Source organism: Macaca mulatta, chromosome 4 (assembly GCF_049350105.2).
Source record: "Macaca mulatta isolate MMU2019108-1 chromosome 4, T2T-MMU8v2.0, whole genome shotgun sequence".
Taxonomy (NCBI): Eukaryota; Metazoa; Chordata; class Mammalia; order Primates; family Cercopithecidae; genus Macaca; species Macaca mulatta.
Genome location: NC_133409.1, coordinates 153,865,063 through 153,891,551, shown reverse-complemented (window position 1 = coordinate 153,891,551; position 26,489 = coordinate 153,865,063). Strand labels below are relative to the sequence as shown.

The following is a 26,489-nucleotide window of genomic DNA, read 5'->3' as shown; positions in this document are numbered from 1 at the left end:
GATGCCTAGTTTAATTACTTGGTGTTTGAATCCCACCTTTGATCCTTTCTTCTCATATGGTGTATCTATGTTTTTATTTTATTTTATTTTATTTTATAAGTTCCAGGATACATCTGCAAGTTTATTATGTAATAAACTTGCAGATGTATCCTGGAACTTATAAAATAAAATAAAATAAAAAAAATTCAACATTCTTAAAGAAAAATTTCTTTTAACCATGAATTTTATATCCAGCCAACTGAGCTTCCTCTGTGAAAGAGAAATAAGATCTTTTCAGGCAAGTAAATATTGAAGGATTGTATTACTAGATGCACCTTACAAGAGATCTTGAAAGAAGAACTAAATGTGGAAAGAAAACACCATTGCCAGCCAATACAAAAACACATTTAAGTACACAGACCAGTGACACTATAAAGCAACCAACCAAACAAGCAGGCATAATAACCAGCTAACAACAAATAGACAAGATTTAAATCTACACATATCAATACTAACGTTGAAAGTAAACAGGCTAAATGTCCCAATTAAAAGGCACAGAGTGGCAAGCTGGGTAAAGAAACAAAATCCAACTGTATGCTGTCTTCAGGAAACCCATCTCAAATGCAATGACACCCATAGGCTCAAAATAAAGGGATGGAAAAAATCTGCCAAGTAAATGAAAATAAGAAAAAAGAAGGGGCTACAATACTAATTTCAGAAAAAAGCAGACTTTAAACTAACAAAGGTGAAAAAAGACAAGGAAGGGCATTATATAATGATAAAGGATTCAAACAAGAAGAGCTAAATATCCTAAATATATGTGCATCCACAGCAGGAGAATCCAGATTCATAAAGCAAGTTCTTAGAGACCTACAAAGAGACTTACATGCCCACACAATGGGAGTCTCCAGTGGGTGATTTCAACACTCCCCCGACAGTACTAGACAGATCATCAAGGCAGAAAATTAACAAAGATTTAAACAAAGATTGAACTCAACATTGGATCAAATAGATCTGATAGACCTCAGAAGTCTCCAGCCCAAAACAACAGAATATACATTCTTCTCATCAACACATGGAACATACTCTAAAATAGACCACACAATTGGACATAAAACAATCCTCGGCAAATGCAAAAGGACTGAAATCATACCAAACACACTCGTGGACAACAGCTCAATAAAAATAGAAATCAAGACTGAAAAAAATCACTCAATTCATGCAATTACATGGAAATTAAACAACTGCTTTTTAATGAATTTGAGGTAAGTACTGAAATTAACACAGAAATCAAAATGTTCTTGGAAACTATTGAGAATGAAGATACAACATACCAGAATCTCTGGGACACAGCTAAGGCAGTGTTAAGGGGGAAATTTGTAGCACTAACTGCCCACATAAAAAAGATACAAAGATCTCAAATTAACAACCTAACATCACAAATAAAAGAACTAGAGACAGAAGACAAAACCAACCCCAAAACTAGCAGAAGATAAGAAATAACCAAAATCAGAGCTGATCTGAAAGAAATTGAGATGAGAAAAACTGCACAAAAGATAAACGAATCCAGGAGTTTGTTCTTTGGGAGAATTAATAAGATGAATAGACTCCTAGTTAGATCAATAGAGAAGGAAAGACAGATGATCCAAATAAACATAGTCAGAAATGACAAATGAGATGCTACCATTGACCCCACAACAATACAAATAATCATCAGAGACATGATGAATCATGAAGACATATGCACAAGAACTAGAAAACCTAGACGAGATGAATAAATTTCTGTACACATATATCCTTCCAAGTCTGAACCAAGAAGAAACTGATTATGTGAACAGACCAATAATGAGCTCTGAAATTGAATTAGTAATAAATAGCCCACCAAACAAAGGAGGAGTGACTCCTCCCCACCTCATTCTATGAGGCCAGCATCATCCTAATAAAAAAAACCAGGAAGAAACACATACACAAAAGGAAAACTTCAGGCCAATATTCTTCGTGAACATAGATGCAAAAATTCTCAACAAAATAATAGCAAACTGAATTCAATAGCACATCAAAAAGCTAATACAAAATGATTAAGTAAGCTTTATCCCTGGGATACAAAGTTGGTTCAACACATGCAAATTAATAAAGTGATTCATCACATAAACAGAATGAAAAACAAAACTCACATAATTATCTCAACAGATACAGAAAAGGCTTCTGATTAAGTTCAACATTGCTTCATATTAAAAACTCTCAATAAACTAGGTATTAAGGAAAATATCTCAAAATAATAGGCACCATTTATGACAAATCCACAGCCAACATCATACTGAATGGACAAAAGCTGGAAGCATCCCCTTGAAAACCAGCACAAGACAAGGATATCCTCTCTCAGCACTCCTATTCAACATAGTATTGGAAGTCCTGGCCAGAGCAATTAGGCAAGAGAAAGAAATAATGGGCATTATAGGAAGAGAGTAAGTAAAACTATTCCTGTTTGCAGATGACATGATTCTATATCTAGAAAACCCCATAGTCTTGGCCAAAAAGCGCCTTCAGCTGATACACTATTTCAGCAAAGTTTCCAGATAAAAAATCAATGTGGGAAAGTCACTAGCATTCCGATACAGCAACAACAGTCAAGCCGAGAGACAAATCAGGAACACAATCCCATTCACAATTGCCAATGAAAGAATATAATATCTAGGAATGCAGCTAACAAGGCAGGTGAAAGGCCTCTACAATAAGAACTAAAAACACTGCTCAGAGAAATCAGAGATAACACAAACAAATGGAAACAAATTTCTTGTTCATGGACAGTAAGAATAAATATTGTTTAAATGGCCATACTGCCGAAAGCAATTTACAGATTCAAGGCTATTTCTATCAAACTACCAACGACATTCTTCACAGAACTAGAAAAAGACTTTAAAATTCATATGAAACCAAAAAAGAATCTGAATAGCCAAGCAATTTTAAACAAAAAGAACAGATTTGGAGGCATCATGTTACCCTACTTCAAACTATACTTCAGGGCAACAGTAACCAAAACAGGTTTCCTGAAAGAAACCAGGGTATTCTTTCAGGAAAGTCCCCAAAATGGGAAAGTAAATCCATACCTCTGTCCTAGGAAATAAAAAGAAATTTGACTAAGAAAACATATTAAGCCATTGAGATCTGTGTTGGCCATAGTTCTAAAACTAAGGAACAAACATAGTAAGGAAAAAAAAGAAATAAAACAAGAATTAAAAAAAAAAAAAGGAACTTCAGACAGGAATTCCCCAAGGCCGCTGATTCATATTGTAGGTGTGGAAAGGCATCCTGCTAATTCTTACCATCTTTCTCAACACCAGGGGACACTCTCCCTTTGGATTTCTATGTCTAGAGACCTGTGGCTCATTAAAAGGCAGGTTGATTTTCAGAGAGAAAGAGGTTTTTAAAGATGAGTTTATGCTGCAATCCCAACATGAACTATTGCTTCAAATACGTTTTAACTTTTATAATCACTGGGAATATAAACAAGAATAGCCTCCTTGACTGTGAATCAGAACAATCAATCAGGTAAGAGAATGAACTGAGACAGGCTGCGAAATTGCACATAATCTCAATATGTTAATGAATGATCTAGCTACTTGCTAGTATTAAACACCCGGTATCTAGATCTCATTTTCTATCTAATGGTGTACTCTTCATTGTGAGGAGAAATATGAAGATCCTTGACTTACCCCATTTTTACTGCCATATCTTATTCTCAATTCGACATATCTAGTTCTCTAGACATTATCCAAAGCAAACATGTAATTTCTAAACGGTGAAATTTCAGTGAAGCAAATGATTTACTACAAACCACTCTGACGGCTAATTTTCTTAGAAGCTAGGAATATATGTTTTACCATATGGATTTTTGGGACAATTTTGTTTTCTGGGTCCAAGAACCAAAAATTATATTTGAAATATAATTTGTATTTTAAACAGGTGTGGTAATTTTTTAAATACACAAAATATACATGGTCATTCAAGAAAGTTACATGAATTATTTGAAGGCAGTCCTTCATGTACGTATAGTAAAAGTTAGATTTTTTTCAAAATTTCTTCCCAGCTATGAAGCCAAAAAACCCATGGCTCTTTAGAAGTGTTCCCTTGTTCATTATTTTTTTTTACTGTAGTCACATCAAATTATACTCTTCTCTCCTCAGTGGTTTCTAAAACCTTGAATGATACTCCTTTTATAGGAAGCACTCCAATGTCAGCATCTCTTCAATTTCTTTACAGTTCTACCAGCTCTCTCAGTGTCTCTCACTTCTGTAAGTTCCCCACACATCCTACTTCTTCCCTCCCAATATACAAGAGCTAATCCATTACAGCCTAATGAAAAGAACAAAGAAGAAGCTACTTCACAAAATTATGTCTGCTTTTATTAGTAAACTTAGTGAAGATAATGCCAGTACTTTACAAATTATGGAGAAAAAAAATTTCTAGAAAATGTAATGGATCTAGAAGAAAAGAAGGTGAATTTCACTTGAGATAGAATATTCCTTAATATCTGATGAGTGAGTTTATTTCAGGCAAATAAAAACAGAACTTAAGAAAATAGATCACAGAGAAGATAATTTCAAGAAGGCTGAATATATATTTAGAGGAGAGGTTAGTATTGGTGAAAAAAGAAGAGAAACTACTGAATCTGTCAGAGGAAAAACTATTCTTATCCAGGGATTCATAGATTTCCTAGGAAAGGAAGAGTCTAAGATCAACAGATAAATAAAAGCACAATAACATTTGCAATGAAAAAAGTAATTTGGGATTCTATTTCGAAAAAAATATAAAGGGTCAGATTATAGGAAGAAACTGAGCTCATCATCAGATATAATAGTGATGAAATTTTAAATATTCAGGCTAATATGTGACTAATGTGGTCATGTTTCTTACCCCAGTAGGTCACTACGACATTTCAGGGATGTGGGTCAGGAAGAGATCAGTAAGAGAATATCTCTAATTAATTTACATTGTAAAATGAGGAAATGCAATTACTACTACTCTTTCAAGATTTAAAAAAAAAAAAAAACTGGTTTTGATGCATTGAAACCTGTCTTTTTATTTCAGTTAACATCCTACTGGTGGTTTCTTACTAGGCCAAGAGATAGCTATGTGATATGCTTAAAAATTGTCCCCTGTGAGAGCTACTTGGAAAGACAAAAGGAAAGCTGTAACCGAATGAAGATATTCATGGGCCCAGAGAGGTGGCTAATGCCTGTAATCCCAGCATGTTGGGAGACCGAGGCAGGCAAATAACTTGAGGTCAGGAGTTCAAGACCAGCCTGGCATACACGGTGAAACCCCATCTCTATTAAAAATACAAAAATTAGCCAGGTGTGGTGGTGGACTCCTGTAATCCCAGTTACTTGGGAGGCTGAGGTGAGAGAATCTCTTGAACCCAGGAGGCGGAGATTGCAGTGAGCCAAGATCACACCACTGTACTCCAGCCGTTTGGGAGAAACAGCAAGACTCCATCTCAAAAAAAAAAAAAAAGAATGAAAATATTCACAGCCAGAGAAGATTGTAGGCTAGCAGGCTAGCAATGTTTTCTGATACCTAGGAGAAAGAAATATAGTAATGAAAAACATAATAAAAAATAGTTGTGTCAGAGATCATAACAGATATATATATATGCATATATATTTAATATTTAGCCATCTAAAAACCAAAAATATAAAACTTGTGAGGTTGAATCATGCAAAACAACAATACTCTTCCTCCAAATATTCTTGGCTTGGTGAGAAAATTCTGAGCTGGAAGGATTCTGATTCAATTAGTGTTCCATACATTATTTTGTGTTTTTTTTGAAGTGATGCTGAATACAACCTCAGTCACCGAATTTCTCCTCTTGGGAGTGACAGACATTCAAGAACTGCAGCCTTTTCTCTTCGTGGTTTTCCTCACCATCTACTTCATCAGTGTGGCTGGGAATGGAGCCATTCTAATGATTGTCATCTCTGATCCTAGACTCCATTCCCCTATGTATTTCTTCCTGGGAAACCTGTCCTGCCTGGATATCTGCTACTCTACGGTGACACTGCCAAAGATGCTGCAGAACTTCCTCTCTACACACAAAGCAATTTCTTTCTTGGGATGCATAAGCCAGCTCCATTTCTTCCACTTCCTGGGCAGCACAGAGGCCATGCTGTTGGCCGTGATGGCATTTGACCGCTTTGTGGCTATCTGCAAGCCACTTCGCTACACTGTCATCATGAGCCCTCAGCTCTGTACCCAGATGGCCATCACAATCTGGACCATAGGTTTCGTCCATGCCCTGCTGCACTCCGTAATGACTTCTCGCTTGAACTTCTGTGGTTCCAACTGTATCCATCACTTCTTCTGTGATGTGAAGCCGTTGCTAAAGCTGGCCTGTGGGAACACGGAGCTCAATCAGTGGCTGCTCAGTACCATCACAGGGACAATCGCAATGGGCTCTTTCTTTCTCACATTTCTCTCTTATTTCTACATTATCACCCATCTCTTCTTCAAGACTCATTCTTTTGGCATGCTCCACAAAGCACTGTCCACTTGTGCCTCCCACTTCATGGTAGTTATTCTTTTCTATGCACCTGTTCTCTTCACCTATATTCGTCCTGCCTCAGGGACCTCCATGGACCAGGACCGGATCATTGCCATCATGTATACTGTGGTCACTCCTGTACTAAACCCACTGATCTACACTTTGAGGAACAAGGAAGTGAAGGGGGCCTTTAATAGAGCAATCAAAAGGTAGCTTTGACCTAAAGAAATCTTGAAGAACTCTTCTGAAGCATAAATAAACAATTAAAAAGTTGAGTTTGTAATTATACTGTTTCTTAAATTATTTAGAAATGTACAACAGAGGGAACTGGATAAAACAAAAATATATGGAAAAATATGCTGTAATTGTATTTAACAATGTTTTCCTAGGTTATATAAGGGACATTTGAATGAATGGGATGCTAACCATGGAACTCTACTGCTGACTAAGTTTTGAAGATATCAGTTGATAAAATTGATGTTAGGTTTTTTATATGTTCTTATAATGAAATTGGGTATAGAAATATGCCTGTGTTTCCCATGTATTAAATAGATGGATAATACTTGGGTCTATTTATCTATCTGGTCCTACTAGGTTAACGCATTGTAATATTATAAATAAAACTATTATGCTTTGATATTATGAGGATTTTATTTTAGGGCCATGGTTACTCAACTGGAAAAGTATATGCTAACTGACATATGAGTTAAGGAGAATTTTTAAGGGGTGTGCCTTGATTTCTTATTCTTTAAACAAAGAGACAAATAAGTAATTAAAGCAAATGACATTGTAATCACTAAATAACAACAACAACAACAAAAACTCTGACAGTTCATCTAAATGGTTTTGGCACCTCTGTCTCCAGATATCTTTTAGAAGTCAACTGTCCAAACCCTCAATGATTACTTAAAATATTAAAAATCGGAGATAATTTAACAAAGCTCTTAAGACTCTTTCAATCTCATTAGAAAGTTATTGTTTCCTCAGCTTTTAATTGTGGAAGAGAATGACTTTATCAAAATTTTATTTTCTTTTTCTTACTTGTCACCAAACTCATACTAAAGAAAGGCATAGAAGTCATAATTATTGAAGAATTTCTAGACATGAACTACTATGTTCTTCACTTTTTAAGTTCCTATAAATGACTTCTGTCCCTGAAGAAATGGTGGATTCTACAATTTATAAATATTTAAAGAATAGACAGAAAATACTATGAAAAGGCATTTTAAGCTCGTGCACTGACCCTTCAAGGTCTCTGCATTCACTTTTGTAAATCTAAACGATTTTATTCTGACTTCTCTCCATGCGTCTTTTGTCTTCTAACTCCACCTTCTTTGGTCCCTCAATTCCAGTTTAGTTTATAACAAAACAAAACAACAATGTGTGTGTGGAGATGGCAACTCCTAATCTCAACTGTCCCAAGCTATCAGTAATATATTCTATGCATATTTTATACAATATATTTTTTCTCTCATTTCTGGTGGTGAGAATTTGTCACATAATTCAAAGTTCACAGAGTGTGTGAACTATAGAAGAGCACATGGGGTTCTGGTTACCAATGCATAACACACTAGGACCCCAAAATTCAATCCCTTAAAACAATTAAGTTACATGCTTCATTGGGTAAGAAATTTGGAAAAACACAGCAGAGAATGGTTGACTCTGATCCATAATGTTTCTGACCTTTGCTGGAATGACTTCAACTCTGGTCATGGAATAGCTGAGAGCTGAGTAAGTCTCTCTCTCTTTCTTTCTTTTTCTCCTTCCTTAATTGCTCATTGTGACTGTCATATGCTTCTTCAACAGGGAAGCCTCAGACAGACTTTTTCATGTTCCAGTAGACTATGGCAAAAGCTGCCAGCCTGGGGCTGAGATTGACCAGTGATAAAATGTCTCCTATTCAAAAAAGCCCAGGATCTGATGGCTTTATTGATGTATACTACCAAACATTTAAAGGATAATTAATGCCAATCTTCTTAAACTTGCTCAAAAATATGAAAAGGAAGAAATACTTTCAAATTCGCTTTATGAGGTCAGCATTACCCTAATACCAAAGCCAGACAAGGCAACTATAAGGAAATAAAGTTACAGGCCAATATCCCTGATGAACATAGATGTAAAAATCCTCAATAAAAACTAGCAAAATGAATTCAACGGCACATTAAAATGATCATGCACCATGACTAAGTGGGATTTATCCTTAGGATGCAAGAATGGGTTAACATACACAAATTAATAAATATGATATGCCACATTAACATACTGAGGGATAAAAACCGTATGATAATAGGTACAGAAAAAACATTTGATAAAATTCAATATTGTTTCATAACTAAAAGAAACTTCCAACAAATTAGGTATAGAAGAAATGTAGCTTAATATAATAAAGGTAATACATATCAAGTCCACTGATATTCTCATTATCAATGTTGGAAAGCTAAAAGCTTTTCTTCCAAGACCAGGAACAAGTCAAGGAGGCCCACTTTTACAATTTCTCTTCAATGTAATTCTGACATTCCTAGATATAGCAATTACACAAGAGAAAGAAATAAAAGGCTTCCAAATTAAAAAGGAAGAAGTAAAATTGTCTGTTTGCAGATCAGGTGATCTTACATCTAGAAAACCCAAAAGACTACACCAAAAACTGTGAGAAATAATAAATTTAGTTAAGTTCACAGGATACAAAATTAACATACAAAAGCCAGTTGCATTTTTATAACAATGATCTATCTGAATAGGAAATCAAGAAAACAAGTATATTTACAATAATGTCAAAGGTAAACAAAATACTTAGGAATAAATCCAACCAAGAAGGTGAAAGATCTGTACCTTGAAAACTATAAGGCATGGATGACAGAAATTGAAGAAGATACAAATAAATGAAAAGATATTCCTTATTCATGGATTGGAAGAATTAATATTGTCAAAATGCTCATACTTCCCTCAGCAAACTACAGATTCTTTGCAATCTCTATTAATATTCTAATGGAATTTTTTACAGAAATAGCAAAAATACTGAAATTCATATGGAACCACAAAAGACTCCAAATAGCCAAGGCTATCTTGAACACAAAGAACAAAGCTAGAGGCTATCATGAGCAAAAAGAACAAAGCTAGAGGCACGACTACCTGAAATCAAAATATACTACAAATCTATAGTGATCAAAACAGTATGATACTGGCATAAAAACAGATACACAGAACAATGGAACAGAATAGAGAGCCCAGAAATAAACCTATGCATTTATGATCAGTTGGTCCTTGGCAAAGGTTCCAAGAACACACAGTGGGAAAAGAATAGTCTCTCCAATAAATTGTGTTGGAAAAACTTAATATCCACCTAAAGAAGAATGAAATTAAACCATTGTCTCAAACGATATACAAAAATCAACTTAATTGGATTAAAAATTGAAAGGTAAGACCTGAAACTGTAAAACTACTAGAAGAAAACAGGGAAAAACTGCTTAATGGTGGTCTGGGCAATGATATTTTTAAAATATCATACCTAAAGCACAGGTAACAAAATCAAAAATAAATAGATTGTACCAAACTAAATAGTTGCTATTTAACAAAAGAAAACATCAACAGAATGAAAAGACAGCCTATGAAATGGGAAAATAATATTTCATAAAGAGTTAATATCCAAAATATACATTTTTTAAAAAACTCAATAGCAAGAAAACAAATAGCCTAGTTTAAAAATGAGGAAAGAATCTAAATAGACATTTTTTCAGTGAAATAGATATTTCCACACAAATGGTCAACAAGTGTATTTATTAATGTTCAACATCATTAAATCAAAGGAAATACAAACTACAACCACGAAATAATCACTTCACATCTATTAGAAAGGTTTTTATCAAAAAGACAAAAGATAACAAGTATTAATGAGGATATAAAAAGAGAACCTTTGTACATTGTTTTTGGGAATTTACATTTGTACAGCCATTGTAGGGGACATATGGAGGTTCCTCAAAAAACATAAAGGTAGAAATACCGTCTGATTCAGTAATCCCACTTCTGGGTATACATCTAAAGGAAATAAAATCAGTATTTCAAAACCAAACATTGTATGTTCTCACTAATATGTGGGAGCTAACCTATAAGGATGCAAAGACGTAAGAATGACACAGTGGACTTAGGGGACTTGGGGTGTGGAGTGGGAAGGGGGTGAAGGATAAAAGACTACAAGTACGGTACAGTGTATACTGCTTGGGTGATGAGTGCACCAAAATCTCACAAATCACCACTAAAGAACTTACTCATGTAACCAAATACTACCTGTACCCCAATAACCTATGGAAAAAATGTAAAAATTAGTATTTCAAAGACATATTTGCACTCTTGTGTTCATTGCAGCATGATTCTCAATAGCCAAGATATGGAATTAGCTTAAAGGTCCATCAAAACAGAGAAGTGGATTAAAAAATGTGACCTATATAATGTGCATATAACACGGTGATTATAGTTAATAGTACTGTATTATATGCTTGAAATTTTCTAAACTAGAAGACCATAAATGTTCTCACCACACACGTACAAAAAGTTGTAACTATGTGAGGTGATGGATGTGTTAATTGGCTTAATTGTGGTAATCGTTTCACAATGTATACGTATCTCAAAACATCACAGTAAACATCATAAATATACACAATTTTACGTGTCAGTCATACCTTAATAAAACTAAGGGGAAGAAAACTACCACCAAACCCTCTAAGCATGGGAATATATGAATAGGAACTTTGAAAACTGAAAAGCGAAGAAAACAAAGACTTATTAAAGCAGAGAAGAATATTCAAGGATTCTGAGAAAACTCCAAAATATGTAATACATACAATGGGAATATCAGGAGTAGAAAAGTAGATAGAAACCAAAGAAATATTTGAAAAAATAACTGAAAATTTCCCCAAATTAATATGAGACACCAAACTTCAAATCTAGGAGGCTCAAAGAATACCAAGCAGCATAAATGCCAAAAAAAACTATGTCTAGAAATATCTTTTTTAAACTATGGAAAATTAAACAAAAATCAGAAAGTCAATGATCTTTTTGAAATCATGAAAGAATCCAGAGGATAAAAAATACCTTACCTTTAGGGAAGAAAAGATGACATCTGAGTTCTCAGAAGCCATGAAAGTTAGAAGAAAGTAGAGTGAAATATTTAAAATTTTTGATAGAAGAAAAATCAATCTAGAATTCTGTATTACATGAAATTATCTTTCAAAGGTGAATGAGAAATAGACGGTCTCAGGGGAACAAAAATTGAGGGAATTTATTGCCAATAAACTTGCCTGGTAAAAAGTGATAAAATAAATTTTTTAGAGAGTAATAAAATTATACAAGTGAGAAATTTGGATCCACCTTTAAGAACAGAAGAGCCTTGAGGAAGAAATAAGCTAAAGTAAAATAAAAGAAAAAATGTCTTAATTACGTATGCGTATGTACATATTGTGTGTGTGTGTGTGTGTGTGCTTTCATATGCTTAGGATGGTTTCATAACTTTGCTCTTGTGAAAAGTGCTGCAATTAACATACACATGCAGGTGTCTTTTTTATACCATGATTTGTTTTCCTTTGGGTAGATATACGGTATTGGGATTGCTGAATCAAAGGGTAGTTCTATTTTAGCTCTTTGAGAAATCTTCATACTGTTTTCCATAAAGGTTGTACTAATTTGCATTCTCATCAACAGTATATAAGCATTCCCTTTTCTCTGCATTCTCATCAACATCTCTTGTTTCTGACTGTTTAATAATAGTTATTATTACTGGTATGAGATGATATCTCACTGTGGTTTTAATTTGCACTTCTCTGATGACTAGCAATGTTGAGCTTTTTTTTTTATATGTTTGTAGGCTTTGTAGGCTGATTGTATGTCTTCTTTTAAATGTAAGATCCGAAACTATAAAACTTTTAGAAGAAAACCTAGGAAAAACTCTTCTGGACCTTGGCCTAGGCAAAGAATTTGTGACTAAGACCTCAAAAGCAAATGCAACAAAAATAAAAATAGACAAACAGAGCTTAATCAAACTAAAAGGCTTCTGCACAGTGAAGGGAATAATCAACAGAGTAAACAAACAACCTACAGAATGGGAGAACATATTTGCAAACTATGCACCTAATAGGGGACTGGTATCCAGAACTTACAAGGAACTCAAACAACTCAACAAGAAAAATAAATAAATAACCCCATTAAAAAGTGGACAAAGGAAATTTTTGTATTTTGTATATGCTTGAAATGTTTGTATTTTAAAACGTCAAAAGAAATAAAAATTAGTACCTAATATTATCCTTTCATACTCTGCCAAAAGTAGACATTCATTAGAGTGCTTTTACATCTGTGAACACCCCCACTACATTGTGATCATTTCCTAGATTCCTTAACAGCTGGTAGCAACCATGGAAATTAGGTCCCACCTATCAGCAAGACCATGCATATGAAACTCAGTCTTCTCTGCATGGAACAGAGGAATCTGGTCCTTCCGGAGCATCAATGATGGAGCTAGAAGTACCCTAGGGTTGAGTAACGATGGCAGTGATATTTACTCCAACAAGAGGCCCTCTGTGTTTCTGCATCTCATTCCTGGCAGAATAATTCAGTCTGCCTCTCTTTACCTACAGGATAGTGTGTGAGCTACCAAATATTATATAAGAAAAAACAGCAGCTTAAATTAGCCAACGTGGATTATGTTGCTTGCAACTAAAACCACACCAAGAAAATTCACTTCTCTCAATTACTCACTCCTAATTTTAGTTACATATGCACACAGACACATAGAATAGAGCCTGATATGGTTTGGTTTTGTGTCCCCACCCAAATCTCATCTCAATTGTAATCTCTCATGTCAAGGGAGGGACCTGGAGGGAAGTGATTGGATCATGGGGAAAGTTTCCCCCATGCTGTTCTCATGACAGTGAGTGAGTTCTCACAATATCTGATCGTTTCAAAGAGTGGCACTTTCCCTCACTCTCTCTCTCTCCCCTGTTGCCATGTAAGACGTGCCTTGCTTCCCCTTTGCCTTCTGCCATGATTGTAAGTTTCAAGAGGCCTCCCAGTCATGCAGAACTGTGAGTCAAACCTCTTTTGTTTATAAACCTATTTTTGTTTATAAATCTCTTTTGTTTATAAATTACCTAGTCTCAGGTAGTTCTTTTTTTTATATATATACTTTAAGTGCTAGGGTACATGTGCACATTGTGCAGGTTTGTTACATATGTATACATGTGCCATGTTGGTGTGCTCCACCCTTTAACTCATCATTTACATTAGGTATATCTCCTAATGCTATCCCTCCCCCCTCTGCCCTCCCCACAATAGGACCTGGTGTGTGATGTTCCCCTTTCTGTGTCCCAGTGATCTCATTGTTCATTTCCCACCTATGAGTGAGAACACGCAGTATTTGGTTTTCTGTTCTTGCAATAGTTTGCTGAGAATGATGGCTTCCAGCTGCATCCAAGTCCCCACAAAGGACACGAACTCATCCTTCTTTATGGCTGCATCGTATTCCATGGTGTATATGTGCCACATTTTCTTAATCCACTCTGTCACTGATGGACAATTGGATTGATTCCAAGTCTTTGCTGTTGTGAATAGTGCCACAATAAACATACATGTGCATGTGACTTTACAGCAGCATGACTTATAATCCTTTAGGTATATCTCGAGTAATGGGATGGCTGGGTCAAATGGTATTTCTAGTTCTAGATCCTTGAGAAATCACCACATTGTTTTCCACAATGATTGAACTAGTTTACCGTCCCACCAACAGTGTAAAAGTGTTCCTATTTCTCCACATTCTCTCCAGCACCTGTTGTTTCCTGATTTTTTAATGATTGCCATTCTAACTGATGTGAGATGGTATCTCATTGTGGTTTTGATTTGCATTTCTCTGACAGCGAGTGATGATGAGCATTTTTTCATGTGTGTGTTGGCTGTATGAATGTCTTCTTTTGAGAAGTGTCTGTTCATATCCTTTGCCCACTTTTTGATGGGGTCGTTTTTTTTTTTAATTTATTTATTATTATTATACTTTAAGTTGTAGGGTACATGTGCATAACGTGCAGGTTTGTTACATATGTATACTTGTGCCATGTTGGTGTGCTGCACCCATCAACTCGTCATTTACATCAGGTATAACTCCCAATGCAATCCCTCCCCACTCCCCGCTCCCACCTCCCCATGATAGGCCCCGGTGTGTGATGTTCCCCTTCCTGAGTCCAAGTGATCTCATTGTTCAGTTCCCACCTATGAGTGAGAACATGCGGTGTTTGGTTTTCTGTTCTTGTGATAGTTTGCTAAGAATGATGGTTTCCAGCTGCATCCATGTCCCTACAAAGGACACAAACTCATCCTTTTTTTTTCTTGTAAATCTGATTGAGTTCTTTGTAGGTTCTGGATATCAGCCCTTTGTCAGACGACTAGATTGCAAAACTTTTCTCCCATTCTGTAGGTCGCCTGTTCACTCTGATGGTAGTTTCTTTTGTTGTACAGAAATTCTTTAGTTTAATTAGATCCCCTTTGTCAATTTTGACTTTTGTTGCCGTTGCTTTTGGTGTTTTAGACATGAAATCCTTGCCCATGCGTATGTCCGGAATGATATTACCTAGGTTTTCTTCTAAGGATTTTATGGTTTTAGATCTAACATTTAAGTCTCTAATCCATCTTGAATTAATTTTCATATAAGGAGTAAGAAAAGGATCCAGTTTCAGCTTTCTACTTATGGCTAGCCAATTTTCCCAGCACCATTTATTAAATAGGGAATCTTTTCCCCATTTCTTGTTTTTGTCAGGTTTATCAAAGATCAGATGGCTGTAGATGTGTGGTATTATTTCTGAGGAATCTGTTCTGTTCCATTGGTCTATATCTCTGTTTTGGTACCAGTACCATGCTGTTTTGGTTACTGTAGCCTTGTAGAATCTTTTGAATTCAGGTAGCGTGATGCCTCCAGCTTTGTTCTTTTGGCTTAGGATTGTCTTGGCAATGCAGGCTCTTTTTTGGTTCCATATGAACTGTAAAGCAGTTTTTTCTAATTCTGTGAAGAAAGTCATTGGTAGCTTAATGGGGATGACATTGAATCTATAAATTACCTTGGGCAGTATGGCCATTTTCACAATATTGATTCTTCCTATCCATAAGCATGATATGTTCCTCCATTTGTTTGTGTCCTCTTTTATTTCACTGAGCAGTGGTTTGTAGTTCTCCTTGAAGAGGTCCTTTACATCCCTTGTAAGTTGGATTCCTAGGTATTTTATTCTCTTTGTAGCTATTGTGAATGGGAGTTCATTCATGATTTGGCTCTCTGTCTGTTACTGGTGTATAAGAATGCTTGTGATTTTTGCACATTGATTTTGTATCCTGAGATTTTGCTGAAGTTGCTTATCAGCTTAAGGAGATTTTGGGCTGAGACAATGGGGTTTTCTAAATATACAATCATGTCATCCGCAAACAGGGACAATTTGACTTCTTCTTTTCCTAACTGAATACCCTTCATTTCTTTCTCTTGCCTGATTGCCCTAGCCAGAACTTCCAACACTATGTTGAATAGGAGTGGTGAGAGAGGGCATCCCTATCTTGTGCCAGTTTTCAAAGGGAATGCTTCCAGTTTTTGCCCATTCAGTATGATATTGGCTGTGGGTTTGTCATAAATAGCTCTTATTATTTTGAGATACGTTCCATCAATAGTGAATTTATTGAGAGTTTTTAGGATGAAGGGCTATTGAATTTTGTCAAAGGCCTTTTCTGCATCTATTGAGATAATCATGTGGTTTTTGTTTTTGGTTCTGTTTATATGCTGGATTACATTTATTGATTTGCATATGTTGAACCAGCCTTGCATCCCAGGGATGTAGCCCCCTTGATCATGGTGGATAAGCTTTTTGATGTGCTGCTGGATCCAGTTTGCTAGTATTTTATTGAGGATTTTTGCATCGATGTTCATCAGGGATATTGGTCTAAAATTCTCTTTTTTTGTTGTGTCTCTGCCAGGCTTTGGTATCAAGATGATGTTGGCCTCATAAAATGAGTTAGGGAGGATTCCCTCTTTTTCTGTTGATTGGAATAGTTTCAGAAGGAATGCTATCAGCTCCTCCTTGTACCTCTGGTAGAATTTGGCTGTGAATCTGTCTGGTCCTGGACTTTTTTGGTTGGTAGGCTATTAATTATTGCCTCAATTTCAGAGCCTACTATTGGTCTATTCAGGGATTCAACTTCTTCCTGGTTTAGTCTTGGGAGAGTGTAAGTGTCAAGGAAATTATCCATTTCTTCTCAGTTTTCTAGTTTATTTGTGTAGTGGTGTTTATAGTATTCTCTGATGGTAGTTTCTATTTCAGTGGGATTGGTGGTGATATCCTCGTTATCATTTTTTATTTTCTGTATTTGATTCTTCTCTCTTCTTTATTAGTCTTGCTAGCGGTCTATCAATTTTGTTGATCTTTTCAAAAAACTAGCTCCTGGATTCATTGATTTTTTGAAGGTTTTTTGTGTCTCTATCTTCTTCAGTTCTGCTCTGATCTTAGTTATTTCTTGCCTTCTGCTAGCTTTTGAATGTGTTTGCTCTTGCTTCTCTAGTTCTTTTAATTGTGATGTTAGGGTGTCAATTTTAGATCTTTCCTGCTTTCTCTTGTGGGCATTTAGTGCTATAAATTTCCCTCTACACACTGCTTTAAATGTGTCCCAGAGACTCTGGTATGTTGTATCTTTGTTCTCATTGGTTTCAAAGAACATCTTTATTTCTGCATTCATTTCATTATGTACCCAGTAGTCATTCAGGAGCAGGTTGTTCATTTTCCATGTAGTTGAGCGGTTTTGATTGAGTTTCTTAGTCCTGAGTTCTAGTTTGATTGCACTGTGGTCTGAGAGACAGTTTGTTATAATTTCCGTTCTTTTACCTTTGCTGAGGAGTGCTTTACTTCCAACTATGTAGTCAATTTTGGAATAAGTGTGATGTGGTGCTGAGAAGAATGTGTATTATGTTGATTTGGGGTGGAGAGTTCTGTAGATGTCTATTAGGTCCACTTGGTGCAGAGTTGAGTTCAATTCCTGGATATCCTTGTTAACTTTCTATCTCGTTGATCTGTCTAATGTTGACAGTGGGATGTTAAAGTCTCCCATTATTATTGTATGAGAGTCTAAGTCTCTTTGTAAGTCTCTAAGGACTTGCTTTATGAATCTGGGTGCTCCTGTATTGGGTGCATATATATTTAGAATAGTTAGCCCTTCCTGATGAATTGATCCCTTTACCATTATGTAATGGCCTTCTTTGTCTCTTTTGATCTTTGATGGTTTAAAGTCTATTTTATCAGAGACTAGGATTGCAACCTCTGCTTTTTTTTGTTTGCCGTGTGCTTGGTAGATCTTCCTTCATTCCTTTATTTTGAGCCTCTGTGTGTCTCTGCATGTGAGATGGGTCTCCTGAATACAGCAGACTGATGGGTCTTGACTCTTTATCCAATTTGCCAGTTTGTGTCTTTTAATTTGACCATTTAGTCCATTTACATTTAAGATTAATATTGTTATGTGTGAACTTGATCCTGTCATTATGATATTAGCTGGTTATTTTGCTCATTGGTTGATGCAGTTTCTTCCTAGCATCGATGGACTCTACATTTTGACAGGTTTTTGCAATGGCTGGTACCTGTTGTTCCTTTCCATGTTTAGTGCTTCCTTCAGGATCTCTTGTAGGGCAGGCCTGGTGGTGACAAAATCTCTAAGCATTTGCTTATCTGTAAAGGATTTTATTTCTCCTTCACTTATGAAACTTAGTTTGGCTGGATATGAAATTCTGGGTTTAAAATTCTTTTCTTTAAGAATGTTGAATATTGGCCCCCACTCTCTTCTGGCTTGTAGAGTTTCTGCCGAGAGATCTGCTGTTAGTCTGATGCGCTTCCCTTTGTGGGTAACCTGACCTTTCTCTCTGGCTGCCCTTAAGATTTTTTCCTTCATTTCAACTTTGGTGAATCTGACAATTATGTGTCTTGGAGTTGCTCTTCTCGAGGAGTATCTTTGTGGCGTTCTCTGTATTTCCTGAATTTGAATGTTGGCCTGCCTTACTAGGTTGGGGAAATTCTCCTGGATGATATCCTGCAGAGTGTTTTCTAACTTGGTTCCATTTTCCCCGTCACTTTCAGGCACACCAATCAGACATAGATTTGGTCTTTTCACATAATCCCATATTTCTTGGAGGCTTTGTTCATTTCTTTTTACTCTTTTTTCTCTACACTTCTCTTCTCGCTTCATCTCATTCATTTGATCTTCAATCACTGATACTCTTTCTTCCAGTTGATCGAGTCGGTTACTGAAGCTTGTGCATTTGTCACAAATTTCTCATGTCATGGTTTTCATCTCTATCAGTTCTTTCAAGGACTTCTCTACATTGGTTCTCCTAGTTAGCCATTCGTCAAGTCTTTTTTCAAGGTTTTTAGTTTCTTTGCGCTGGTTATGTAGTTCCTCCTTTAGCTCTGAGAAGTTTGATTGACTGAAGTCTTTTTCTCTCGACTCGTCAAAGCCAATCTCCATCCAGCTTTGTTCCATTGCTGGCAATGAGCTGTGTTCTTTGAAGATGGAGATGCACTCTGATTGTTTGAATTTCCAGGTTTTCTGCACTGTTTTTTCCCCCAAAAAACCACAAAGATAAAACCTTTGTGGTTTTATCTGCCTTTGGTCTTTGATGATGGTGACGTACTGATGGGGTTTTGGTGTAGCTGTCCTTTCTGTTTGTTAGTTTTCCTTCTAACAGTCAGGACCCTCAGCTGCAGATCTGTTGGAGTTTGCTTGAGGTCCACTTCAGACACTGTTTGCCTGGGTATCAGCAGCGGAGGCTGCAGAAGTTAGAATATTGCTGAACAGTGAGTGTACCTGTCTGATTCTTGCTCTGGAAGCTTTGTCTCAGGGGTGTAGCCAGCCGTGTGAGGTGTGAGGTGTCGGTCTGCACCTAGTGGGGGATGTCTCCCAGTTAGGCTACTCAGGGGTCAGGGACCCACTTGAGCGGGCAGTCTGTCTGTTCTCAGATCTCAATCTCCGTGCTGGGAGATCCACTGCTCTCTTCATAGCTGTCAGACTGGGACATTTACCTCTGCTGAGGTTTCTGCTGCTTTTTGTTTAGCTATGCCCTGTTCCCAGAGGTGGAGTCTATAGAGGCAGGCAGGCCTCCTTGAGCTGTGGTAGGCTCCACCCAATTCAAGATTTTGTTTACCTACCTAAGCTTCAGCAATGGCAGGCGCCCCTCCCCAGCCTTGCTGCTGCCTTGCCGTTAGATCTCAGACTGCTGTGCTAGCAATGAGGGAGGCTCCATGGGCATGGGACCCTCTGGGCCAGGTGTGGGATATAATCTCCTGGTGTGCCGTTTGCTAAGACCCTTGGTAAAGCACAGTATTAGGGTGGGAGTTACCCAATTTTCCAGGTGTTGTGTGTCTCAATTTCCTTTGACTAGGAAAAGGAATTCCCTTCCCCCTTGCACTTCCCAGGTGAGGTAATGCCTTGCCCTGCTTCAGCTCTCACTGGTCGGGCTGCAACCACTGACCAGTACCGACTGTCTGACCCACCCCAGTGAGATGAACCCGGTACCTCAGTTGAAAATGCAGACATCACCTGTCTTCTGTGTCGCTCACACTGGGAGCTAGAGGCTGGAGCTGTTCGTATTCGGCCATCTTGGGTGCCCCCATCCATCATTAGCATTTTAATCAGTGGTTTTAACAATGAGGATGCTCACCATCACTCTTACTATAGCCAATGTCATCTTCATTGCTGCCTGAATATTGAACATGGTATCTTCAATTCCAGCCCCATTAATGTTGCCTGTATCATCACCATTTGTAGGAGAAAAGAAACTGGTTCTGTGCAGTTTCTTCCCTGTTACTCTGTCACTTTTCAGAATGTTTTATATATTTGTGTGCTTGTGCTATGCTTGATAGTTTGTGGGGAGTTCCTGACTCTGTGGCTGAGAATTGAAAGCTATGTAAAAGTAAAAGAATTTAAAAAAAAAAGTACTTCTTGTTTTGTAATAGAACAAAACTATGTTTCCTATATATGTTTATTAATTTGATTCTGAAAAAATTGTCAACTGGCCAATGCATCACTCAATGAATGAATTCCTTTTTCAGACAGACTGTCAAAGTGCAATGCAGAGAAAGGACTTGTTGAATTGCATTATGAAGAGAATGTATGTAACTAGTTCAGACAGTCTGTTATGTTCAGTTTGTCTTTCTACATATGTCATGTATTACATCAAACCAGAGACTATGTATTGTGTCTATTTGTAGCACCCCCTATAGTTCATGTTATTGTACACCATGAATTACAGGGTCCGGTTAAACAAACACCTGATAATTAATTCTATTCAGGAGAATAACTCAATGCATAGATTAAATACAGATCTAATTTAGGAAGAGTGCCCCTGAGATTCTCAGACTGGATTCTCTGTTCAGCATCTCTATACAACCTGTGCTTAGCCCAGACATTTTGGGGGGATCATCTAGAAGTTATTGTTTTCTTTCCAATTCTAATCTAATGACTTGTCATAACATGTGTCCAGAAATTATTTTCGAATGAATGATTACTGACTGGATAATCTGAGTTGATATATCTCCTCTGGCCTTAGAAACGGTTTCTTCTGTTCCTCAGGAAGTGGTGATACAAATAAACTTTTTTTCCTCTGAATGGCCATTCTTTGGCTGGACATGGAATGTCACTGAACAACAATATATCAAAGGGAAGCCAACCTCTGAGTGTTGTGGAGGTGAGTAACAGAGATAAAAATTCAATGAATCAGGAAACCAGTAAGGGTAGCTGTAATCCAGGGCACCAGTAGGAAGTTAAAATGTAATATGCAATTCATTCTGTGCTTCACTGGAAAATATTTTATAAGATTTCTGAGGTCAGAAGCCAAAATCCAAACTTAGCCAACCTAGAAATAATAAGTGAGAATATTCAGATAAAAAGAAAATATTCTCCCATAAGAACTGATTTGTAAGGAGTGCAAGAACTCCTTTCCTAGAGTTTGTAGGCTAAAAATTGTTAAAAATACACATTTTAACTCATATTAATAGTTTATAATACCACCGAAGTAAGATAAAATGGGCAGAATTATTTATCCTGAATAAAAACCTGCAGACCTTGGCTAGAATCTTTCTACATCAGGTTGGGTATTTTTAACAATTCACAGTGGTGACTTGGGATTTTGGAACAAGGACTTGATAATAACCATCATTAGGCACTTCTTCTACCTATCCACTACTACCACAATTCTCCCCACCTTATCATATTCTTCATCATCATTCAATATAATTTAGCCCAATGCTGTAAGTATATATTGAGCACTTGTCATAAATAAGGCATTGTGAAAAGTGCAAAAGAAGATGGTCAGTCTTCATCAGTGAAGATTTTATATTCAAATGCACAGTTTATTTCAATCGCTGAATAAGGTATTTGCCAAAATAAAACCATTTTTCAAAACATTATGGGTGTGCTTCTGCTTCTGGCCATGATAGCATAACTAGTCTTGACTAGTCTCACCGGCATAATTAACTGTAAGACAGGACAAAGTATGTGAAGAAATTGCTTTCAGGCAGCGAATAGCAATTAATACAGCTCACAGGTGAGCCACATAATCACTCAGCTCTCTGCCTGGGAAAATTTCCTTGCTGTGGCCCAAGCAGAAGACCACAGCAGTCTCACTGATCTAACAAAATAAAAATCATAGTAAATTTAGGGCAGCTGAGGCCACTAGAAGCCGTGGGATAGGGTATCAGGGAGGCCAGAGTTGTGCAGAGGGGACCTCAGAAATATATTAATGGAGGGATCTGTGAGCTATGACAGGTAGCTAGACTGTACATGTGAAGGGCAACACTATTTGAGACTTACCAGAGAGAAGCTGTTACAGGATTGAAATGAAACAAATACCAGAGGTACATCAAGCTTAAGGAAGAGCAGCACCAAGACAGTGTCCTCTCTGCCCTACTAAAGCAGAGAAATCTCATTAACACCTCATAAACACCACTGCCACCCAGTGGAGACACCCAAAGACCAAGCTTTAAGAGTAAGGACCACAAATGTAAGTAAAACCTACTCTAAATCTGGCTTAACAACCTAAACTAAGCCCTGGCAATGTCCACAAGGAAGAGAGAAAGTAGAGATTGAGTCCCTTCAAGTTATATAGACTTGCAAAACACCTTGAACTTTCCACAGATCAATACCATCAGAGCATAAAACCAAGCCTACCCAAATTCAAATGATTCTCCTTTTAGCGCCTGCTACAAAAAAAGCCAACATTCTTCTGAAGAAAATACCCAAAATGTCTACAATAACTTGAATTCAATGAAATACACTAATCATACAAAAGCATGACAAAATATTATCAATATTCAAGAAAAAAAGAAATCAATAATAATTGAATCTGATATGACCTAAGTGTAGGAATGTGCAGACAAAGATTTTACAAGAATTGTTTACAAACAGATTCAAAACATTAAAGGGAAATACATTCAAAGGATTAAATAGATTCAAAACATTAAAGGGAAATACATTCAAAGGATTAAATAGATTCAAAACACTAAAGGGAAATACATTCAAAGAACTAAATCACTCTAGGAATTAATCATCACCTTTCCTCAATTGAAGATTAAAATATTAGGGAAAATGTTAATTAGAAACTGAGTAATAGATAGATCTGGCTGATACCACTTCAACTCACTGGTCAATAATACAAATAGCATCTCTAAGAGTGGGACAACCAAATATCATGTGTCTCAGGACATGATTCAATAAAAATAACATAGCAACTTAAGTCAATGGCATGACAAAAAAGTGGGGTCTGCTATGTTATAAAGGGACTGGAAAGACAATAACAAAATGCATTGTGTGAACCTTGTTTAGATCTTAATTTTAAGAAATTACTTAAAGATCAATGGAGAAATTTGTACATGGCTTGTGTATTAGATGATATAAAGGAAATACTGATGATTGTGCTAAGTATCATAATGATATGGTGGGCATGGTTTTTTAAAATGTCTTTATCAGTCACAGATCATACTAAATACTTACATGTGGAGTATGTACAAACACAACTTACACAACATAATACTTACACAACATCTGGAATTTGCCCTAAAATTTTCCATGAAAACAAACAAGGAACTGTAGCTAATTAAAATAAGATTAGCAAAATGTTGATGTTGAAGCTGGGTGATGGCTACATGGAGCACATGGGGGTTCACTATGCTCTTCTCTTTTGTGTATGTTTGAAATGTTCTACAAGAAAAGTTTAAAAGTAAAAGGAATTCAGCTTTAGATTTTTAAAAACACATATCCTTAAATCTTGCAATTTAAGTGCTAAAAGCTTATTACAGGAAAATCCAGATGTAAACAATGTACAGTAAAAGAACGGAATACAATTAAAAATTCCCAAAATAGAATAACAAATCATGTTCAGCCACACAATGAAGCCCAGAAGAATAAAGAAATAGATGCTTATTAACAGAAAAAGTTGCTCATGACACAGTGTTCAGTGAAAAACCAGATTACAAACTCCATGATCCAAGTTGTATGTATAAATATAAATGCACATAGAAATAAATTTTAAAATGTCATACAACAATAATATAAAAAACAATATTTCTAGATTTATTTTGGTATTGCTGTTTTGTGTATCTATTTTTAAATATTTATGGCATATTTAATAAAGAACTAATCAAAGTTTAAATAATTTTTTAAACTAGCACTTAAAAATTGTTGCCCAAGGACATGAACAACACTTTTCGAAAGAAGATATACAGGTAACAAACAGCATATGAAAGAAAGCTCAACATCACTGATCACTAGAGAAATGCAAATCAAAACCACAATGAGATACAATCTCACACCAGTTAGAATGCCTATTACTACAAAGTCAAAAAATAACAGATGCTGGCAAGGTTGTGCAGAAAAAGGAATGCTTATACACTGTTGGTGGGAGTGTAAATTGGTTTAGACATTGTGGAAGACAGTGTGGCAGTTCCGCAAAGACCAAAAACAGAAATACCATTCCACCCAGCAATCCCATTACTTGGTATACACCCAAAGGAATATAAATTATTCCATTATAAAGACACATGCACGTGTATGTTCATTGCAGCACTATTCACAACAGCAATGACATTGAATCAACCTAAACGCCCATCAATGATAGACTGGATAAAGAAGGTGTGGTCCATATACACCATGGAATGCTATGCAGCCATAAAAAATAGATCATGTCCTTTGTAGGGACATGGATGGAATTGGAGGCTACTATCCTTAGCAAACTAACACAGGAACAGACAATCAAATACTGTATGTCCTCACTCATAAGTGGGAACTAAATTATGAAAACATATAGATGCATAGAGGGGAACAACACACACCGGGTCCTACTTGAGGGTGGAGGGTGGGAGGAGGGAGAAAATCAGGAGACTAATGAGTACTAGGCCTAATACCTGGGTGATGAAATAATCTGTACAACAAACCCCCATAACACAAGTTTACCTATGTAAAAACCTGCACATGTACCCCTGAACTTAAAATAAAAGTTTAAAAAATTGTTGCTCTATCATTTTCATTTTTAGTATAACTACAGAAGAGTTCAAAGAGAATCATCGAATAAGACCAAGTTACTCCTCTCCAGCCCATCCTGGAAGAATTCCCAATGGAGGTGTCTGAAGTCCAAAATAAAATCTTCTTCATTACACTCCTTCAATCAAGTGTTTGTTTGATACAGAGAATCTTCCGAAGTGCCTGATGCACCACCTTGTTCCTCAGGGTGTAGATCACAGGATTGAAGAGAGGGGTGACCACAGTGTAGAGCAGAGAGAAGACCTTGGAGAGGTTCTGGGAGTGGACAGCAGAGGGTGCAACGTATAAGGTCATGAGCGTTCCATAGAATGTGGTCACTACAGCTAAGTGGGAAGAGCATGTGGAGAAAGCTTTTCTCCTGCTTGCCCCAGCAGGAACTCTCAGCACTGCCACCACAATTCTGCCATAAGATGTCAGAATCAGTCCAAAGGGAATAGTGAGGCAGAACACAGACAGAACGAGAGTTGTCACCTGAGCCACTCTGGGATCCGAGCAAGCCAGGCCCACTAAAGGCATAAAGTCACAGTAAAACTGGTCAATGTGGTTGGGGCCACAAAACCTCAGCTGGGCCACCAGGGCCACAACCAGTCCATCTACCATACATCCAGAGAGCCAGGTTGTGACCACCAACCCCATGCACCGTCTGGGCCCCATCAGGAGTGGGTAGTGGAGTGGGTAGCAAATTGCCAGGTAGCGATCATATGCCATGACAGCTAACAGTAAGCATTCAGCTGTGGCTAGAGAGCCAAAGATAAAGAACTGGAGCAAGCAACCAGCCACAGAGATGGTTGCTTCTTGCAGGAAGCCCTCCAGCATTTTTGGCATCACTGTGGATGTGTAGAGAATCTCCAGGAAGGACAGATTAACCAAGAAAATATACATGGGTTTGTGGAGCCTCTGGGAGCTAACCACTGCTACAATAATCAGCATATTCCCTATGATGATGAAGACATAGACAGCAGTAAATACAATAAAGAACAAGAAATGCAGCTCAGGGATGTCATAGAAGCCAAGGAGGACAAATTCAGTAATAGTTTTGTTTCCTGTGGGGATAATTTCCATGTCGATCATCCAAATTTTTGCTTGGCAATAATTGGGGGAGAAATTTTAGCGTGTCTCTATATCTTCTATACCAAGCCTAAGGTTATTAGAGCTAAAACAAAACAAAGCAAAAAAGACAAAAATGAGTCTCTAAAACAAGAATCGCTCACACAAGTCTTCAACTATCCCCCTTCTTAGTTGTCATTCCTTCCCCAACTCTCACCTTCCTTGCCTTCCTTAATTGTGCGTATTCTTTAAGGCTCAAAAGAGTTTATCCAAATTCATAATTTTAGTCTTTCAAAGACCTTTACCCCATTTATTCAATCTACTACCTCTATCACATAATCAG

At 36.9% G+C, this 26,489-nt stretch overlaps 2 protein-coding genes across 2 annotated transcripts; one reads left to right on the top strand and one right to left on the bottom strand.

The window, feature by feature from the left end:
* Positions 1-5,594: 5,594 nt before the first annotated feature.
* Positions 5,595-6,944, top strand: LOC710506 (olfactory receptor 12D1). The gene has a single exon (XM_001102337.5). The coding sequence runs from the start codon at positions 5,813-5,815 to the stop codon at positions 6,731-6,733; it is 921 nt and encodes a 306-aa protein (XP_001102337.4). The 5' UTR covers positions 5,595-5,812; the 3' UTR covers positions 6,734-6,944.
* Positions 6,945-25,219: 18,275 nt separating this feature from the next.
* Positions 25,220-26,161, bottom strand: OR11A1 (olfactory receptor family 11 subfamily A member 1). The gene has a single exon (XM_015135665.3). It carries the CDS (start codon positions 26,159-26,161, stop codon positions 25,220-25,222), a length of 942 nt encoding a protein of 313 aa, XP_014991151.3.
* Positions 26,162-26,489: the final 328 nt, after the last annotated feature.